We start from the raw sequence: 15,091 nt of genomic DNA on the forward strand, positions 1-15,091 counted from the left end.
GCCGGTGCATTTTACTCCCAACAATATATTTTAAAATGGAGTCTTTTACATGTATGTCATTATGAAAGTTGCTAGTTACTTGTGTGCCACTAAAAAGTTTCGGCGCACGTGCATGTCATCGTGTGAACTTTCTTTTACCTGTGTACCATTCCTTTCACGTTCCGTTAGTAGTTAACAATTTTAGAGGTCTGACATGTGGATCCACCCTTATCACTAGACCATTTTGCCCATCCAACTCTATCCACATCGGTCCCTCTCCTCACGGTAGTTCCCGACCCCCGGCCCCGACGCGCCTTAGGCACGAGCCGCCGCCACCAGAGCATCCCGCCGCCCACGCCGCCGTCGAAGCCCGGCATGCTCGTCCCCGACCTCGCCCCCTTCCTCGCGGAGCACCCGCACGGCGCCGCGCGGCCAGGGACGCCGCGTCGAGGGCGGCCGTGGCGAACCGCGCGAGCCCAGGGCCGCCGGGCAGGCGCGGCGAGGCCGCCGCGCGTGCCAACGGCCGCGTCCGAGCCCCACCCCACGCGCTTCCGCGGCGACCGCGTCCGAGCTCCGCCACACGCCCGTCCGCGCCGGCCACGAACTCCGCCCCATGCGGCGCGTCCGCGGCAAAGGCCGAGCTCCGCCCGCGCGCCGTGGCGGCAGACCCCCGGTTCACACGGCGCTTGCTGAAGGCAGTGTTGGACGCGCCGTGTCGGGCAGGACAACCACGAGCGAGCGCTGGCCGGGCACCTGCCGCCGAAGGACCCCATGGCTGCTGCCGCTACCCGGACGCCTGGGCTGGGCCGTGTCCGCGCCGTGAGCTGAAGCTTGAAGACAATGAGCGGCGGAGTGCTTTAGCTTGCGGGGCAGTGGGCCGCACGTCGCACTCGCCACTCGCTCGCGGCCGTATGCCGCTCCCCCTCGCGCCGCACTCGCCACTCGCTCGCGACCGGGCACGCCGCGCCGTTGCTCACCTCGCCGCTCGCTCTACGCTGTGTTTCACCTGCGCCGCAGGCTCCACTCGCCGCGCTGCGCTCCATTTCGCCGCACACGGCCAGCTCCGGCCCCGCCTCGCGCTAATCACACGTTTGGTCGGAGGAAGAGGATCGGAACTGGAAACATGAGTGGGTAAGTCCGCATCTAGTAAGAGGCAGAAGGGTAGATTCGTCTTTATCCATCTCTGTTAGGCTCTGTTAGAGTCATTCCGTCCAAAATGGTACAGTTCGCGCGATGGTATGGAGGTGTGCTCAAATTTTTTAGTGGCATGTAGGTAACTAGCAACTTTCGTAATGATATATATAGGTAAAAGACTCTTTAGAGGTTAGTACACCAAGTGATTTGAATAAAAACAAATTATACAAAAAGGGTGAAATATGAATCAATACACGGGCCGTTAAATGGGATTGGATGGTGAAACTCCCCCAAATGGAACCCAATCCTCAAACCGGTCACTTCCCGGCTCCATCGGTTTGACAACCCACAAGGCCACAAGCCCACAACTGACAGCGACAGGCCGGAGCTCACCGCCGACGAGCCTCCCCGTCCAACCGTACCCGGGGAACGGAAGCAGCGAGAGCTGTCAGCGGCGATGGCTGCCTCCCCTCCTCCTCTCCTCCGCCTCCTCCTAACCCTAGCCCTGGCTCTCACCGTGGCCGCCGCGGGCAAGATCTCGGCCCCCCGCACCCCGATCTCGCACGACATCTACCACTCCAGGTGAGCCTGCTCCGCACCAGCGCTCCACCCCCCGGCATCCTCACGCACCCCTGTTCACCTGAATTTTTGCCCTCTCCGGCGCCAATTCGTCCGGCCCGCCACATTAGCTGCCTGCTCATCCACATCACCTAAGTTCTAATTCAAATGATGCATGGGATGTGGGTTCGTCACAGCTCGTGCGTGATCGATTTTACTGAGATTCTGCTATAGCTTGCGCCTCATGAATTGGGGTTTGGCTATTGTAAATTCGTGTTTGTGCCATCCGCGGCGGGTCTCGACCAGACTAAGCGCATCCAGACACATTTCTTCTACATAGTTGATGCAAGCTGTGGCTGTGTCGAAATGGCATAGTTCGACGTTGCTGCTGCTACAATCTGTGCGTTCATTGGCTCGCTGTTCACTGGCGAATTGATTGTTTGTACTCGGGGTGCATAATTCGCGTCTAGGACTTGAGAATCCTCAAACCTTCTGTTTTGTTTGGTAACTCTAGCTGAAATTGAAACATGAAAGCTGCCCCCTCTTTAAACCTTGCCTCCGTAACTATCAATATCTGAGTTCAAGGAGCATACTGTATTCCTGTTGTTGTATACTTGTATTGGCTTCTCAATTTTAGAAACTCCTTTTGTGACCCTTCAAGAAAAAGAAACTCCTTTTGTTCATATGTGTTGCCTAGTAGTAACTGTCTTCTTCCTTCTTTTCTTGCTAGTGATTCTCTCCTGCGTGAAATCAAGGCTTTGGTCGCCCGGCACTCAGACAAATTGAGCGTGAGTGATTTGCCTATTCTTCTCCAGTTGTGATAGATCACTTCAGTTTGCTTTGTTTCCAATAGTCCCATTCCCATCTATTCAGTGCTGAATAATGTGTTGCAGATGGACACTATAACAACAAGCAACAAAGGCTATTCTGCAGACCTGTTTGTTGTTACATTTAATCATGTGAAGGAGAGTGTGGATAATGGCTCAAAGGTTCATATCCTTCTGGTAAGTTTCCAACTAAAATTTCTTCACTCTTTTTCCCTGAATCGTATGCAATACTATGCTTCATTCAATCAGTTGCACCAGACGATTGACCAATATCTCAGGATCAAATATGATTGTCCCATCCAAATATTCTCCACAATTTCACCTCTGTAGAGAAGCTGCACATCAACTAATTAATGCACATCTTTCCAACTAGTATTTGTGTGTTGAAATGTAATTAAATTATTGATTTCTTGCGGTTTTGACAGAAAGGTTCATTGTCTTCCAGAGCTTTGGACAGCATGGCAGAGAACTTATTACCTCTGAAGTTGCATTACGCCTTCTCTATATTTTAACGGAGAAGCGTAAGATTGCTGGTGTGGATCTTTCATCCTTTGAGAAAGTGCTGGAGAACCTTGTGATCAAAGTAAGTTCCTTTGAACTTATTTTACATTCAGTCTTTAACTAACTGTTAATAAATTGTGAATGGAACACATTTTGCAAATGTGCCTTTGTTCTGCTATGCCCTGCACTGGATTAGCATAATTTTGAGGGCGATATTTTATTTGAAATGGAACCTAGGTAAAAAATATTTTTTCTTGAGGTGCTCTGCCCTTATGCCAGCATTACGATCTTGATCTGCATTGCTGTACTCACGCTGTTAAAATTTAGTGCACTATCACTAAATGCTATTGAAGAGTGGGACTGGTGCTGTGGTAGACTCTCCACTTGTGTCCTGGAGGTCCTGGGTTCAAACCAGACATTTTGAAAAATTTTGAAGGTTGGGGTTGTCTAGAAATCCTCGTTCCCAGATCCCACCTTGTGTTGGAACTTTCAGCATTGGGTACAGCCACTTTATTGTTAACTGCTATTAGCCTATTACTCAATTTAAGTTGCAATGAGAACAGAAGGCCTGATAGTGTATGTTGGCCGTAAAGGTACTGTGTCCTTAATGCTCCTGATGGATAATCAGGAGGATTATGATGTTCTAGTTTGAAGAGGATGTATTTGGCCTTGAAAGTAGAAACACTTTCATTAGATGGCATCCTTAGTATTGTCACCTTTACTCCTGTCTTACCCTTGTTTCTGCTGCAACTATTTTGATTATATTACTTCTGTTCTATATCACTAAAGAATCATATCTTTAAGTAAGGAAGTCTGATATTGTTTACTTGTACCTTTCTCTTTAGGTGGTACCAATGGAAAATTTGAATGGTCGCAAACGTGTTGAAGAAGGGCAGCTTTGCGATAGGAGAAATGGTGATTGGTCTTTACCTACAAATCCATTCATCTAAATCCATTTTTGTGCCAACTATTTTTAAAATATATTTCCCCCATTTGGCAGGAAGAGGAGTTGATCTTAATAGAAATTGGAGTGTGGACTGGGGAAAGAAAGAAAAGGTCAGTATCTTGGTAGTTTCACACTGTGCAATACTGCAATGGAAAAATCAAATTCCTCTTGGCGTCAGTTGTATGCTGACTCTTTTAAAATATATCTTGAACTGAATCTTTGCTAACTCTAGTTCTTTGTGTGAATTTCCATGATTTACTGTAATTCTGTATAATTTCTTGACAAGCTTTTGTACTTCATGCCAAACATATAAGATCATTGCCCTTGAAAACTTGAATGGTTATTTTGAGTGTAAAGTTATATGTATGCATAAGGACTGAATGGACTTTACTCATGCACTGTCTTGTATACTGTGGAATTACTAGATCAACTTTTCTAGTTCAATCAAATCTACTATAGGATTATTCCTATAAAAAATCTATTGTAGGATTGGCCCTTGAAAACTTGTCTGCTTGACATGTAGGATCACTAACTTTCAGTTGAAGATTATATCTATATAGACTTGTCCTTAGACTTTTGCCATGCTTTACCATGTCCTTGGTCACTGTTGGGTGTGGTGACCAGAGTTCTGCCATTGGTTTGTGGACTTTGAGCTAGTGACCTTTATATGTGACAGGTTCATTATTAACTTTTCTAGTTCAATCAAATCTGTAGGAGAGAATAGAGATGCGTAATTGATGGATTGTATTAGTCTGAGCCTTGGGGCTGAATATATAGGGGTACATGACTTGGAGGGCAAGAAGCCTCTCCTACAGATATGGTAGGATATGGATACAATCCTAATCTACCTAATATAGAGATATCCCTAATATACTATAACATCCCCCCGCAGTCACAGCGGGAGCGCCGTAGACGGTGAGACTGGAGAGAAGTCGGTAAACTGACATCCCCCCGCAGTCACAACGGTCAGTGCACCGCAGATGCTGTGGCTGGAGTGGAAACCCACAAGGTTGCTCAAGCAGATGATAGCCCTTTGTGCCGATGTCGAGGTAGCCGAGCTGAGGACGAGTAGCCATGGTCGATGATGCCGTGCGTAGGGTAGCCGTGGTCGACGTAGCTATGTCGAGGTTGCCGAAGACAAGGTAGCCGCACATGAAGCCGCGGGCGCACGAGGAGGCGCCATGGTGGTGGCGTAATGGAGAAGACGCGGGACACGAAGATGGCGACGCGTCGAGGCAGTCGTAGAGGGAGCGATGCCGAAGTCGATGCAGTCAGGCCATCGGGCGACACATACCCGAGTTTGCCAGGCTCGGGAACGCATCGGGGACGATGGGCACGCACCGGTGTTGCCAATACCGGACGTGCAAGGGAGGATGCACAACCAGACGCCGTCGCCGGGGGGACCAGCAGAGAAGGCCTCCATGGCGGTCGCAGGCGCAGAAGAAGGCGAGGTAGAAGGTGCCAACGCCTGCTGTTGCTGGAGTAGACGAAATAGTCGGGGACGAGATGGCGATGCTGGCGACGTGGTTGTGCTAGACGAAGCGAGGAGGGGAATCCAGACTTTCCAGCACAAGGCCGAGTGATCTGGATGACGCGGCGGCGGTGCTCGAAGGAGACGGCGAAGAACTCGTACAGCTTGACGAAGACCATGCGTGAAGCGCGCAGCGACGAGTCGACGATGAGGTCAGGGACGTGGTCGACGGTGGTGAGGAAGCAACGGCGGAGAAGACCACGGGGTGACGCCACTGTTGCCCAAAGAGGCGACACAGCGACAACCCTCCGTGCTCGGTAAAAGGCGCGCTCGACGAGGACGGACGTCACGGGAGCTGGGTGGATCACGCACATCGGCTGATCAGACCGAGTAGCGTGAGGCGAGACGATGGTGGGCGAAGTCGATGAAGGCGTCCCGATCGGTGAAGGCGGCGACGAGGCGGCGAAGATCGACGTGCAGACGAGGCGGCGATGTAGACGGCGGCGCAAACGAGCGCCCCCTAGAGTGCCGGCCATCTCGCCATGCCGTAGGGTCGGAGAGGAAGAGGAGGCCGGTAAAGTCGATGCCGGCGTCAAGGTAGAGGCGCGAGGTCGACAGGCGATGGGCGACGCAATCCCGATCTCTGATCGGGCAAAAGAAAAATTGATGCAGCAGCTTCTCTGGTAGTACTTCTGGGGTGCCTGTAGCAGGAAGGGGCGCCCTCACCCTTATCTCTCTGTCCTTTCGGCCCGCAGCCCGCAGCAGAGCACGAGCGAGAAAAAAACAGAGGGGCGAGGGAGCAATCCGGCGGCGGCGTGGATGGGAGGGGGCGGAGCTGCAGATCCCACCGGATCGAGCGGCAAGCTCAGACCTGCGGCGGTGGAGGGCTGCCACAGGCGGATCCCCCTGCCAGCCGCGGATCCTACCGGATCGGGTGGATCCCCGCCTGGATCCGAGGAGCGGTGGTAGATCCCGCCCAGAGGCGGCGGCGGTGAATGGCAGATCCCGCCAGGGCGGGCGGCGATGGAGGGGAGAGCGGAGCTGTGGCGCCGCCACGCAACCCGCCGGCGACAAATCCCGTCGGGGTGGGCTGCACGACACGGGATCGAGCGATGAGGTCGACGGGGTGAAGCAGAGGTTCCGCTAGGGAGCGCATCGACGACGGGCGAAGCACCACGCGAGAGTCCCCGCTGCCACCATGGCAGTACAGGGAAGAACGCGGGGAGACCGCGACTGCCACCACGGCAGTGCGGGACGGGGTCATCGGCGACAGTTTCCGTGGCGGATGGTGAGGTACGCTCGATCTGCTGCTGCTTGACGCGGTACGGCGGTGGACTAGATGGGTTCGCCGCGGAGGAGGGCGCTGCCCCCGGCGGAGGTCATGGAGGACCTCCCCGGGGGCGCACTAGGAGGCCGTCGAGGGGACGCCCTGGATGAGCGCCGTGGGAGACGGCCGGCGGCGCAGGAGGCAGGGGCGCGACGAGAGGCAGCGGAAGGTTTAGGTCAGGATCTGAAACCCTAATCTCATGATACCATGTAGGAGAGAATAGAGATGCGTAATTGATGGATTGTATTAGTCTGAGCCTTGGGGCTGAATATATAGGGGTACATGACTTGGAGGGCAAGAAGCCTCTCCTACAGATATGGTAGGATATGGATACAATCCTAATCTACCTAATATAGAGATATCCCTAATATACTATAACAAAATCTACTATAGGATTATTCCTATAAAAAATCTATTGTAGGATTGGCCCTTGAAAACTTGTCTGCTTGACATGTAGGATCACTAACTTTCAGTTGAAGATTATATCTATATAGACTTGTCCTTAGACTTTTGCCATGCTTTACCATGTCCTTGGTCACTGTTGGGTGTGGTGACCAGAGTTCTGCCATTGGTTTGTGGACTTTGAGCTAGTGACCTTTATATGTGATAGGTTCATTATTAATTTTGTCTACATGGTCCTTGTTGGTTGTTGGGCCCAGTCAGAGTTTAACAAATATGCATACTATTAACATATTGAACCTTTTTTATGTGTGTTTTCTTATATTATAGGACTATGACCCATATGAGGAGAATCCTGGTATTGCTCCTTTTAGCGAACCTGAGGCCCAAATCATGAGGGAACTATCCAGGTCATTTAAACCTCATATTTGGGTGAATGTGCATTCTGGAATGGAGGTAATGCAGCTGTTTTTGTTCTGTTGATATCCTGTATGTGACACATAATAACAAGTTAGATCAGTGTTTATATGTGCCTAATCCCCAAAAGAAAAATGGCAATTCGACCCATAATGACAAGTCATCCTGTCATGGTTGCCCCCCAGTCAGTAAGCTACTTAGAGCATCTCCAACAGCTCCCCATCTCTCTTCCCCATTTCTGATTTTTTGGAAAACGTTGAAAAAACAGTCTTCAATAGTTCCCCATCCTAATTCCCTATTTGCTAACAATTGGCAAATCCACCATCCTCGTGCCTAAATATGCGCACACATCCATGGCTCCCCATCCGTCGCATCCGGCGTGCGCGGCCAGGCCCTCCTCATCTTCTCCCCGCCCGCATCGTCCTCCTTCGCATAGGCCATGATGCTCTGGGCTCTGGCCAAGCTCTGACCGCGGGCGTAGGCCGTGATTTTTCGGCGGCGGGCGTTCCAGCCGAGATGTGGCCGCAGGCGTAGGCCATGATGCTCTTGCCGCAGGCGTAGGCATAGGCCGTGATGCTCTGGCCGCAGGCGTAGGCATAGGCCGTGAAGGCGTAGGCCATGATGCTCTATTTTGACAATACATCAATACCTGCTGGAGGTCTGGCCGGCTGCTGCTCACTACCAAATACAATAAAAAAGAGCCTGATCACAAATGAGTGCGTGATCAATGATAAAATATACATAATCAAACTATTAGACAATCAAATGCCTCAAGGAGGGGCGGCGGCAGGTCACAGCCTGCAGCGGCAGACAAGACAGGCTGCAGGCCCCAAGGAGGGGCGGCGGACGGTAGGCTACACCGGCGGCGGCGGCGCCAACACATTTCTCGCGCCATAATTCCTCTATTTTGGAGTAAAATTAGAGAACTATTGGAGATGGATATTATTCTGCTTCCCCATATCTGTTTAGGGAGTTGGCAAACAACAAGTTTGGGAAAGAAAATATAGGAAACTCTTGGAGATGCTCTTACAAGCATGTTTGCCATCTTGGCACTTATAGATCTTGGTTACTAATTTTTTTTACTCCTTGACTCTCAGACTGCAACATACAAAATATTTTTTTTTATCATCATGTGGTCACATGCTAGATTGTCATAAACTACTCACACATTTAGAATTAAAAAATATGATATGTTTGAGCAACACATATACACCGTTTCAGTTATAAATGTGGGAAACAATATTTTCATATGATTATATATACTTATATATCTAGTTCTGTCTCATGATATGCGTCTAACATGATTACATGAAATGCTATGGTGTCTCGTTTGCTTATATTATTTAATATTTATGGAGTGCTACTACCACCATCATTAAAGTTTTGGAGTTCTGAAAGATTGGTGATGGACTAGGAGTATGCTTTAGCAAGAATCTCATTTCAATAGTGGCCTTAAAATCTGAATATAATAACCAAGAAAAGCCAGCATGGAAAGAGAAACATGTTCCTTGCAGTTGCATATAACCCTACTTATGTACATCTTGATGCCGCTAATTCATGCCTGTCTTTTTTTTTCATTTTGTCAACTGCAGGCCTTATTTATGCCATATGATCACAAGAATACCACACCAAATGGAGCTTCTGCACATTTGATGCGATCTGTTTTAGAGAATTTGAACCACCGCCATTTCCAAGATAGCTGCCTAGTTGGATCTGGCGGTGGATCTGTTGGGTATGTACTTGTCACATGTTTCCTGTTTTACTATTTTTACTTAGATTCCTTTGTTGTTTGTCACGCTGTGAAGTTCTTTGATTATATTCGCTGTGTTCGCTTGGCTTGTCAGCCAACCAGCCAGCAGTACTGTTCTCTCATACTAAATCAGCACCAGCCACCAGCTACCAGCCAGTCAGCAGTACTGTTCTCTCATAACAAATCAGCACCAGCCATCAGCCATAGCCAAGCGAACACAGCGATTGCTTATTCAGGGAAATTATATTGACATTAAACTATTTGTTTATTTTATCCTTTCCCTTTCCAGATATCTTGCACATGGGACCACGACTGATTACATGTATGATATTGTAAAGGTGCCAATGCCGTTCACCTTTGAGGTCAGACAATCTATTGTCTCTGTTTAGAGTAGCAGAGAACTGTATGGACACAATAGCACTAAGCTCATTTTTGCTGATATTTAGATATATGGAGATGAGAAAGCATCTACTGACGATTGCTTCAAAATGTTCAATCCTGTTGACAAGACAACATTCGACGTATGGAAATCTAGCATCTCTGTACCTACAGTATTTTTTTAGTGGTGTAATTTCCGTCTGATAACCATTGTTTCTGTCAACAGAGAGTCATCAACAAGTGGTGTATGGCATTTCTCATACTTTTTGAAGAAGGCTTGCGAAACCTGCGAGATGCGCAGATAGTATCACGAGGCACAATGGACAACTGGGTCCCAATTGGAGGAGACGTTGTTGAGAGAAATGTAGCACAGAAGACTGCTCGTGAAAGGAGGAAGCTGGAAGGTCTTGATCTTGGAATGCAGGAGCTAAGAACGTACTTTCGTCTATTTATGCTATCTACATTCTTGTTGATGTTCATGTTCTGCACAAGGATATCAAAGAACAGAAACAGAGACTCAGGTAATGTCTTTGATCCTTGAATGCCAAGAAAGCGATGATTGGAGCTCGCTGCTCAGATGAGTTTCAGTTCCAAGAGTGATGGCCATCTGTTGCCTCAGATGAACAAAGCGCGTGAAACATTTGATGTTGGAACACAATTCTGTGCCCTGCCATTTGGAGTTGGAGAGGAGGCTGCTAGGATCAGAATGGTTATCAGGCAGTTCCTGTTCAGATTTTAGTAGCTGCCCCAGATGATTTCGTTAATTGTTAATAGATTGTACCTTAAGTTGTAAAATTGTCCATATCGGCTTTTCCGAAGCATAGGTTTTTACATTTTGAAAGTTGGTGCACCCAAAACTGGATAGAAGGCTACATTTCGCGGCAAGGATGAACTGATTGACGTCTCACTGCTCGAGTGATTTATGATGAGTTGGATACGAAACTGTGATACAATTCTGTTCCGAATTGCAAGTGTTTTCGTTTCTTTTTGTTGCGTGCTAAATGAACGCTATATACAATTCTTGAAAGAAAATTACGAAATCCAATTCATGTCTGTCGAGTTAGTAACGCAGCAAAGCTTAGTTGTTAACATTAATTCCCTACTGGACAGTAGTGAAATAGGGTATAGGGAATAGGGATCAGCCCAGGTTTCAGAATTCAGAGTCATAGCTGCGCGACCTCACTCAGACAAGAGAATACGGCTGTGCTGCCACTGCTGCTGCCGTTGGCTCTTGGTAGACCTGATCACGGGCGCCACCGACCCGATAAATCCGACCCAACACATTTGAAAAGAGTCCGACCCGACCCGACCCAACCAAGTGACGAGTCGGGTACGAGCCGAAATATTTGACCCGAAACTCAAAAACCCGATCCAATCTGAAAATTATAGGGGTGCAAATGAGTGACCCTTATGTGCACCTCCAACCCTCTTTAGTTCAAAATTTTATACTAATTTTCTAAATTGAGATATGGTTTTGGAGATTTAGTACAAAATTTTGAACTAGAGAGGGTTGGAGGGGCACCTAATGGATACCAATTGGCACCCCTAGAAAATTATACACAAAATTACGAGCCAACCCAACTCAACTTGAATCCGATCCGACCCTGTCATGGGCCGGGCATGGGTCAATATTTTTTTTATCCGAAATCTGAAGTGACCCGACCCGACAGATGATCAACATCCTAATTGCTGCATCGCATTGATGGAACTCTGTCAGGGATACAGTGACTAGCTCTCAAATTAGTTCAGCATTCACGCGTCAGTACTTGAACAGTAGTTGATCTTGGCTGCACGACGAGTCCACGCGCTGCGCGGATCGGAGCTTTCCTCCGGTGAGCCCCGGCGCCGCCCAGGAAGCACAGGTGGCGACGACGACCTGGCCACGGCGGCGTGGATCCTGAAACGCAGGATGATGAAGCATGCATGTCCCACAAAGTTACCGCAACCAATCTCTCAAGTGAAGGCTACAGCCATCAACCATGTCGTCGATCCTTTCTCAGCTGGGTCGCATGCTCTGCTCGTGAATGAATATAATAATATAATAGATATGCCGGACAGGGTCCGGGTCTTTGAAAAATAAAAATTGTACGTAAGGTAAGGCGGCCATGCATGCATTAGAAGAAGAAGAAAAAACTCAATCTACGGCTATGACTGCACTCACGGCATTGTGTGATTTTCGTTGCGGGTGCTACTCAACTCAGCTAGCCAACTTGACTAGTGGGTCGTTCGCCACGCATTAGAAAAAGAAAGCATTGTTAATTAGTGTTCCATTTGACACACGATCCAGAAAGCGTGATTTTTCCGCGTGCGAAATCCCTCACCGTTCCCCTTCCTTTTCATTCCCGTTGAGTGTTGTTTGGCATATTTATCATTTTTCAAAATATCATTTTGATGGATTTTGATCATTATCGATGGGTTCCCGATCATATATTCTCACTTCCGAAATTACTGTAATACCGATGTCATTTTCGTTTTTGATAATATCATGTTATTTTCGTCTCCGATGAAAAATATAGAAGTAGAAGTGATGAAATGTTTTTGTCGATCTTTCCCGACCATTTTTATCTTTCTTTCTTTTTTAAAAAAAAATAATCCTTCATTATTTAAAACCATGGTGCCCATGCATGAGAAAAAGGAATTGTTGTTCGTGTTCAGTTTGACACACGACCCGGAAGCGCGATTCTGCCGCGTGCGAAATCCCTCACCGTCCCCCTTCCTTTCATCCCTGTAGAGTGCCGGAGCGCCCCTTGTGCGGGGAGCTTGGATATTCTCGGGGACAAGCTGATGCTGGCCAAGCGCAGGCGAGAAATAGAGAGGCAGATTTTTGAGGATTACATCAAAGAGATGATAGAGCAGGACAAGGAGGAGGGTACAAAGACGATTCCGCCGACACGGATTGTCAAGTACTATGGTAGGCTCTGAATCTCATCTACTCTCCGTAGATATTATTAAGAACCTACCTGATCGATCCCTGTATTCATCCTTAAATGCTTCACCCTTTCTTCGTTATTACTGAAATCTTATTTGCACCATCATGTTATCATGTGCTAAATTATTTATCTTATTGCTCCCCGGCCACATTTCTGTTCATGTGCGGCCCATTATCGTTGCATTTTCCCCTTACTTCTGCCTGCCTTGTTACTGTTTTTCCAATACATTTGTTTGTTCGACAAACATACTAGCATGTCTCTTCATCTCTTCCTTTTTATTCTTTTTTGGGTATAATATAATATAATTTGCTTGTTTCGGAAGATCTTCTGGACGAAGCATGGGGATGGAGCAGGCTGCTACTGTTCACCGGCGTGACGAGGTCTGACTACAGCAAGTACCTTGAAGACTATTACCGACGCAATGCTCGTGAGCTCGTTCCTGCTGCTGCAGCTGCTACGGGTAGCAGCAGCATAGCTGCTCTTGCTGAAACTGTAAGTAACCACCTGCCACTCACGCTTTCTACTTAATTTTTTCACGCTTTCTTGTTTGCTAACTAAAACTGTGATGAATCGGTGCTCCGACTGTCTGATGGTTTCAAGCAGTGTCTCAAGCAGGAGGAACAGCTTGCGTCTGAATGGAAGATCCGAATGGAATCTAAAACGGAGCAGATCTTACCGAGCAGATCAATCATCCTAAGTTGCCTGATACATGAGCGTGCACATTCAGTCATCCGCACAACGAGTTGCAAATTTTCTGATGTTTCCTCTGCTGCTTTGTTGGTACGACGTTCCTTACCTGGTCCTAACAAACCAACACAAAAAATCTTCTTGTACTTGACCAATACATGTTATGTAATCCTCTCTGCATTACAATCACCTAACGTTTGCTGGTACAGACAATCCTCTCTGAATTGGAAAGGGGGAAATCATCTTTGGAGGGATTTTTTTCTTTTTTAAAAACTCTCTCCCAACTATAATTGAACATTTTCATCTATAATTGAACATTTTCATCTATCTGTCTGCTTATCATTGTTTTGGAAAACTAGTTCTGCTTGTAGTTATAAGATAAAGTAGAGTGGCAAGTGATCCGATCTCAATCTTGAAAACACTAATGGGCCTTAATAATTTGGGAAGATGTACAAATTACAACCTGATGCACATTGTAATCACCAATAACCACAGTATGCTTTAAGGTTTCCAGCTTAAACCCTGGAGCCTGGATCTGTCTGACATTTGGTTTTATTTTAGTCGAACAGCGCTGAAGTTTCTGTTTATAGTCTACTGTGTAGGAGTAGCTACAAAGATAGTAGATGTGGCCTGGGTCTTCAGTGCTTATTGTTTCATTTGTTATCCATGTTTGTAGCTTGGACTGCTACAATCCAACTTGGTGCATTTCATTAGAATAGTTGGAGTAATCTTTTGGTAGCTTATAAAGGACTAGCCAAGGTAGGACAAACTTGGTGCCTTTACACCCAAATTTGCCTTGTTGAGTTGGATGCTATATGGAATATTTTGTTATACTTTTTACGATCTTTGACCTAGTGCAAACAATGGTTTCAAGTGTATTGCCAAGGAGGCTGACCTGACGTGTGAGTTGCTGAGGCGTGGTGCTAGTTACGAGTATGATTACTTACTCAACCAGAGCAGCGAGATACGCATGTGTGCTTTGAGCCTTATGAGCTGCAATTCGTCCCATTCTGTTGCTGCCTCCGCTGCCATGTTGGTATGTGCCTGCCTACAAAATCCCACTTAATATCATTGATGCATCCATCTGTTGCTTTTGTTTTTATCACTAACTAATATGGGGACTAACTGCAAAGTGATGGGTGGCTTCAATTTAAGGGTATCTCGAAGGAGGCTGAAATGATGTGCAAGTGGATGAATGAAAATAACATGCTCCTTGACATCTTTGATGATGACTTACCTAATGAGCTTGAGACTAGCCGCAAAATACGGTCCCATACCTTGTATCTCATGATTGACATGCTGAAAAAGTCTTCTTTCCCTGTGTAGCGAAAATGGCATCTCATGCCATATTTCAATATATTGTTTTGGCGATTGATGACACACACAACACTTGAACTAATATGATTGTTAAAGATGATCATTTTCAGGCTTTTAGATTCAAGTGATGACAAAGAGAAGACAGGCCAAGTTAGGCCCGAAGGGCCGCCCCTACGGGGGTTCCGCCCTAAAAGCTCTTCGGTCAGTAGCACCGGAAGAACCGACGCATGAGCATCGGTGCATCCGATGGTTGTCGGAAGAACCGACGCCATGGTATTTTGGTGCAGAAGGGAATCGAAGCCAAGTCAGCTTATAGGCACCGGATGAACCGATGATTCAAAAAGGGGCATCGGTGCATTGGGCGTACTGTGTTCTAGAAACGACGCAAGTCGCGCAAGAGCCAAGTCTTCAGCACCGGTTGAACCGGTGAAGCATCGGTGCATACCATCGGTGTAATGACGTCAGTAGAA

General features: G+C 47.5%; 2 protein-coding genes across 3 annotated transcripts; both read left to right on the plus strand.

Moving 5' to 3' along the window:
• The first annotated feature begins 1,398 nt into the window (after nt 1–1,398).
• LOC120654448 (metallocarboxypeptidase A-like protein MCYG_01475) lies at nt 1,399–10,652 on the plus strand. Of its 2 annotated transcripts, XM_039931984.1 has the most exons (12): nt 1,399–1,695; nt 2,402–2,459; nt 2,565–2,675; nt 2,944–3,081; nt 3,845–3,914; nt 4,000–4,055; nt 7,473–7,598; nt 9,152–9,291; nt 9,599–9,671; nt 9,756–9,830; nt 9,914–10,208; nt 10,307–10,652. In XM_039931984.1, the coding sequence occupies exons 1-12, from the start codon at nt 1,571–1,573 to the stop codon at nt 10,321–10,323; spliced, it is 1,284 nt and encodes a 427-aa protein (XP_039787918.1). In that variant the 5' UTR covers nt 1,399–1,570; the 3' UTR covers nt 10,324–10,652. The 2 variants fall into 2 exon arrangements, with proteins under 2 accessions (XP_039787918.1, XP_039787917.1); XM_039931983.1 differs by having other exon boundaries at nt 9,914–10,652.
• Nucleotides 10,653–12,424: 1,772 nt separating this feature from the next.
• On the plus strand, nt 12,425–13,606 carry LOC120653894. The gene is made up of 3 exons (XM_039931570.1): nt 12,425–12,598; nt 12,940–13,109; nt 13,221–13,606. The coding sequence occupies exons 1-3, from the start codon at nt 12,472–12,474 to the stop codon at nt 13,572–13,574; spliced, it is 651 nt and encodes a 216-aa protein (XP_039787504.1). The 5' UTR covers nt 12,425–12,471; the 3' UTR covers nt 13,575–13,606.
• Nucleotides 13,607–15,091: the final 1,485 nt, after the last annotated feature.

The sequence above is a fragment of the Panicum virgatum genome, chromosome 1N (assembly GCF_016808335.1).
Source record: "Panicum virgatum strain AP13 chromosome 1N, P.virgatum_v5, whole genome shotgun sequence".
Lineage (NCBI taxonomy): Eukaryota > Viridiplantae > Streptophyta > Magnoliopsida > Poales > Poaceae > Panicum > Panicum virgatum.